Here is a 5,832-nt window from a genome sequence, read left to right on the forward strand (position 1 = left end):
TTAATTCCACTAGAACCCTTAAAAATGCAACTATCATTGGCCAATTTTGTGCACCTTTTAATTACATTCATCAGTTCAGATCAAAATAATAATACAATCATACATGTGTTTCATGTATATGATAGAAAATTTTTTATGCCTTTTTCTTTTGTCTCATGAACCTAATGGTCTGCCTGCAATCGAACACTTTCATCAGAGCAGCAACAGATAGATGCTGGCAAGCTGCAGATGTGGAAGAACATGCATGTACTGCTGCTGGTCAGATATATGAGCAGAGTTAGGCACACATCAAGGTAGCATATACATTTTCATTACTTTTGTTTGAAATTCTCATTTTAATTTGTATCTATCGCTATTACAGAGTGATTTCTTCTGCAGAAATTTGTTCACATTTATGAAATGGATAACTGCACAGAGCTAACAAGAAATATATCAGCCAATATATGAAGGGATCCTTTTCATAAAGCATGACAATTGAAAGGGAATTTGCATCTATCATTCAACCATCTGAGTAAGTACTGAAGGGGCAATTTTTTTTTTCATTAAGATTTTTAAAACTAAGTTTTACATTGTGAAGGAAAAAAAAATGTAAACGAAGAGTATTAAAGCATGTCAAGCTTATTATTTATATATTTTTTTTAATGCAGAACCACATAATTACATTAGCAATTATGCTAATGAACATAATTTGGCAATGACATAATCCTTACTGGAATCACCTTCTTTATTTTTTCCTAAATTTTGTATCTGTCTTGGTCTCAGCTATATCCTTGTCTCTCTCTGAATTTCTTGTATATATCACCACTGTAAAATTTCCTTGTCCTCACCACCAAAATTAGTGAAACAAAAGCACCAAATAAAGCAGCAGAAGCCAAAATTATAAACGGTTTCCTGTAACATTCAACTCCAATGCAAACCAATTCCTTCACTGCTGATCTATCCAGACCCTTGGCTCTTAGCTGTTTTGTTGCCTCATTATCATATAAAATTCCAGTGACCTGCACATTCAGTATGTATGAACCAAGGGGACTTGCCAATTGCCCACAGTTGAACAATGTGGAGTAGTACTTTAGGCCAAAGAGCTCAGAAATTATGGCAAAAAGCAAAGGCAATTGTGCACCAAATGAGAATCCCATAATCACCGAGGCAATATAGACTGAATTAGGGAAAGGGAAGGCAATGATAAGGTGGCCTATGCAGGAAAGGAGGAGGACAAAGGTCATCATCAATGGCCTAGGGGTTTTGTACTTGACTAGCATGGTTTCAGAGACAAATCCAGCAAAGACCCTTCCAAAATAATTCCATATACTCACTAGGGAAACAAAGGAATTGACTGTTTTAGTTGGATATCCTAGTGACTCACCAATTTGACCCAAGTTGTCCACTGCTGTTAAGCTTGCACCAAGCCCGCAAAGTGTTGCAGCAAACAGGATTAGCATGTCAATGCTAAGAAGTGCTTGTAAGATGGTGTAGTCTTCACCTCTCTCTGGCTTGTCAAATATGGTGAGGAAGCAAGATCTTTGAGCTTTCTCTTTTTCCTCTTTTGAGACACTAGACTTCACTGATCCCTCATCCTCTGATGCAATTTCACTTGGCTTCTGTATGGTTAGTTCAGTAGGAGGCTTCATTGCATCCTGTTTCTTGAGGTTCCATTGGACCCATTCTTCTCTAATGGCAATTAGGAGAGGGACAAAAAGCAAAACACAAACCACAGTAGCACTTGCAGCATAGGCTCCTCTTGAGAAATTAATGATTTTTTCAAGTATACTCATGGCCATGAGAAACAAAGCTAGCACAAATGAGACATAGAGGAAATGGTAAAAGACTCTGAGCTCATTAGGTTGCCTCTCAGACTTCATTGTTCTAATTGTATACACAAAAATCACAGAAAGAGCAGCAGGAAGCCAGGCAATGAGAAGAATGAGAGACTTGGAATCGTTTCCATAGATGGCCAAGTAAAGTTGGGTAAAGATAGCTCCACTTAGCCCAACAAAACCCTTCAAAAGACCCAACATAACACCTCTACTTTCTGGGAAATTTTTGACACAAGTGACAAGAGCTCCTGTATTTGCGAAGTTTTGGGAATTGGCTCCTATGCAAATATAGAGACACATTTGCCAAACACTAGGCTTGGCGATCTTGCCAGTCACAGCTAACCAAATCATGAAATACCCAACAAAGTTCATAGCAGAGCCTGTGAGAAGCACAAACCATGTTGGTGTTACTTCAGCTATAAGGCCAGAAAGGACCCCAACATTGGCACCAAGATCCTTGAAGAAACCTATAAGATTCAGAGTTTTTTGGTCATAGCCAAGAGTGGCTTTTATAACTTTAGAGTAGGTTCCAAACAAATAGGTTGCACCAGCTCCAGCCATGATTATAAACGAGGCAAAAACCGAAAACCATCTCCCATTTAAAACATGCACTGCAAATCGCCATTTCTCACCCATTTTTTCTTCTTCTATGATAAGCCCTAGTGTAAGAGAAACCAAACAAAGAAACTACAAAGACCCTTTCTTTTTCCTCCTGAAAATAGACTTGCAAAATTATAAAAATGGAGAAAGAACCGAGGGAAATGAGACCTTACTGGGATAACTTCAGCTGGCATTTACTTTTTAGGAAAGTGTGTCAAAATCCCAACAAGGGATTAAGCAATTCTGCAAGAAACTTGAGATGGTGATGGGATGAAATTTTCAAGACATACCCATCATCAAAATGGAGACCCTGCAATAATTGATGATTGCCAAACATGCCTAAACTAAATATTATCAGTAGGGGGTGGAGGGAAAAGAAATTACAGAGAAAATGAAAAATGAAATGGGATTTCTCCTCTGGTTTTTGTTATTCAAATGTCTTTATCTGTTTGTCATCATTTTGGAGAGAGATCTATTTATAGAAATATGGTATGAGCTAACTTTCGAACAGTGTCCCTTCTTACAAGGAACTAAAGTAAAAGAAGAAGAAAAATAATCAAATTCAGCGGCAATGAGACCTGAAATTTCGGGCCAACAGGTTGTCCAAAAACCACTTGTCCAAAACAATACATCAAATAAGCCAAATGTTGGTGTTAATAATGAATTAAACAAGTAATTAGTGGATGAGAGGCATTTTCATGTTCTTTTCTCCTAACAGCAAATTGTTCCATTGGGTTATCTTTTTTGCTGATTGTTGAATTTGGTTTTGACAGTTTTTGATACTTGGTTGATCAACTTTTTCTTGGAGATGACCCTTTTTTTGACCTTATCTTTGAAACAAGTTTCCTTACCAATCCTGATATTATGCAGTCACAATATTTTTATTGAGCTACTTACGGCTATTTTTCGTAATTTATCATGCATGATTATACATATTTTTCTTTTTATACATTTCAATAAAATAATTTAATTATTTTTCTTTATTTTAATAAATAGGGAGTGAATGGCGAATTTTCTTATTTCTCTATTATAGGATTTATTACTTTTTATAATAAAAATATGTTGAGGACTATAGCATATAGAAATTAAAAAAGAAAAAAAATATATTTTATATTATCTGGTGCAATTGTAAAGTTTAATGTATTCTAATTTAGCCTTCAAATTTAATGAGTATTACATCTTAAATTATGAAATTGAAATCAATCAGTTTCTAAATATAAAGAATTAAAAATCTATCATAATCGACCTTTAATTTAGCATTCAAATCTAATAAATAAAATACCTTAAATTTTAAAATCGAAATCAATCAATTTCTAAATTTAAGAAATGAGAAACCAATGGAGGTAAATTTCTAATTTGTCCTTCAAATTTAATAAGCAGAAGATTTTAACTTTTAAAATCAAACACATTCGATTTCTCAATACAATAAATTAAAAATCGATATGAATTAATTTTTAAATATAAGAAATTAAAAATTGACGGGAATTAATTTTAATTTTAAATTCATTTTTAATAAGTTTATAATATATTTAATCTATTTTACTCAATTTTCATTTCAAAAGTCGTTTTAAATTACAAATCAATATAAATTAGTTTCTATTTCGACAAATTCTTATAGTGTTACACATAATGCGTTTTAAGGGAAAAAAAACTCATGAATTAGCCAACGTACCTTAATCTTATTGATTTGAAGTATCACATCATGTGTGTGGGACACTAAAACCGTTTACTTTTATTTTTATTTTTTAAAAATTATTTTATTAAACATTTTAAGAAAATTAAAATGTATATATTTTCTTTTAATTTTATCTTTATCTTTATTAAATATAATAATTATTTTTATAAAATTTTAAAATTAATTTTATTAATTTGTTCTTTTTTAATTAAGTTAGGTAAAAATAATTTAATTAAATTAAAAATATTTTATTATAATTTAAATAATTTTTTTTTCTCAATTACCATATGAAGGTGTATTGTCTACCGACATCAGCTTGAAGCTCTAATTATAGTAATTAAAAGCCCGTGAGATGGAAAATAAAGCAAGGAATCGAAATCCAATGCATGTGGAAATTTTATTTAGAGAGATATGCGGGTCGCGGACCACAATAAGATGATGATGATATATATATATATATATATATATATATATATATATATATATATATATATATTTTGCATAATAAAATGGTTTCTATAAAAAAAAATACTTTGATAATTTGATAAATTATATTATTTATTTTAATTTTATTGAATTTTAAAGACAACATAATGATTAAAGTCTAATTTACTTTTAATCAAATCTATTAATGATTGGAGAAATTTTATTTGTACACAAGTTATTAGAAATTGAAGAGTATTTTATAATTATTTATTTAAATTATAAAAACTCATTTATTTATTATATTATTTTAAAAAAAGTATTATTAATATAATTTATATATGAACAGTATTTTATATAAAAAAAATATTTTTCAAAAAAATATAAAAATATTTTTTATCATTTAATTATAATATTCAATGGAAGCATGTCGAGTGAAATTGGAATTTTAAAAGGACGTAATACTGCATTTGATGACGTGGACACTAGCAATGCTACTGGCCATGATACCAAGAGTGGGTCATCACTAGAGAATGTATCATTTGCTCTTAGATCCTCACATTCTACAGATGAGCCCTTAGTACACAGGAGTTAAAAGGTGATTTTGAATTAGAAATGGTTTTAAATAATTAATTTTTTAAAATTTAGGGGTTAAAATATAATTTAGGATAAAATTCAAAGACTAAATTGTAAATTTGCCTGGGAGGATTTGGAGTGTTCGTAGCACTCAAGTCCTAGGCCATGCAGAAATGTGCTTCCCCTCATGAGCCCTCAATCATCATATACAAGATTCAAGCCCAAGTCTTGAATTACAAAGGTTGAATTGAGGTTAACCCACCCACAGAGCCATGTTGGACCCAAGTTATCCATCCACTGTATGAGTGACCCAAGCCTTTGGTAGGATCAAAAAGCTCTACTCTTGGCTTGGATTGGGCAGGCCAGCAGAAAGCCACCAAGGCCCGACAAAATGAGCCCATCACAAGCCCACGTTACAGAGCTCTGCTGCTGGTTGAACCTCCATTTCCCAATCACATCATCAAAAAGAGAAAAAAAAAAATCTTGGCCAATTTTTATATAATTAATTCTGAAATTTTAAGTTAAAAAACCTACTGTTTATAAAAAAAAATCTATTTTTGACGTCACAGATTTCCAGATTTGCCCCTGGTTGTAATTTTTTTTTTAATTTTAATAAACTTTTAACCATTTTTTTTAGCTTCTTTTTGAATAACTTGAAGAACATATTGTTCTCACAATTGCAATCTTGCTAACAAGTAGAATCATCCGACTCCTATTCTTGCAAACGAAGTGAATGTGAATGAT

General features: G+C 31.7%; 1 protein-coding gene across 1 annotated transcript; it reads right to left on the reverse strand.

Moving 5' to 3' along the window:
• Positions 1-587: 587 nt before the first annotated feature.
• Positions 588-2,986, reverse strand: LOC110659130 (protein NUCLEAR FUSION DEFECTIVE 4). Its single transcript, XM_021816992.2, has one exon. The coding sequence runs from the start codon at positions 2,448-2,450 to the stop codon at positions 759-761; it is 1,692 nt and encodes a 563-aa protein (XP_021672684.2). The 5' UTR covers positions 2,451-2,986; the 3' UTR covers positions 588-758.
• Between the last annotated feature and the right edge of the window lie 2,846 nt (positions 2,987-5,832).

Source organism: Hevea brasiliensis, chromosome 6 (assembly GCF_030052815.1).
Source record: "Hevea brasiliensis isolate MT/VB/25A 57/8 chromosome 6, ASM3005281v1, whole genome shotgun sequence".
In the NCBI taxonomy this organism is placed as follows: Eukaryota; Viridiplantae; Streptophyta; class Magnoliopsida; order Malpighiales; family Euphorbiaceae; genus Hevea; species Hevea brasiliensis.

Bases quoted from the DNA above. Each gene is read 5' to 3' on its own strand.
- LOC110659130 (XM_021816992.2), bottom strand. From the start codon at position 2,450: ATGGGTGAGAAATGGCGATTTGCAGTGCATGTTTTAAATGGGAGATGG.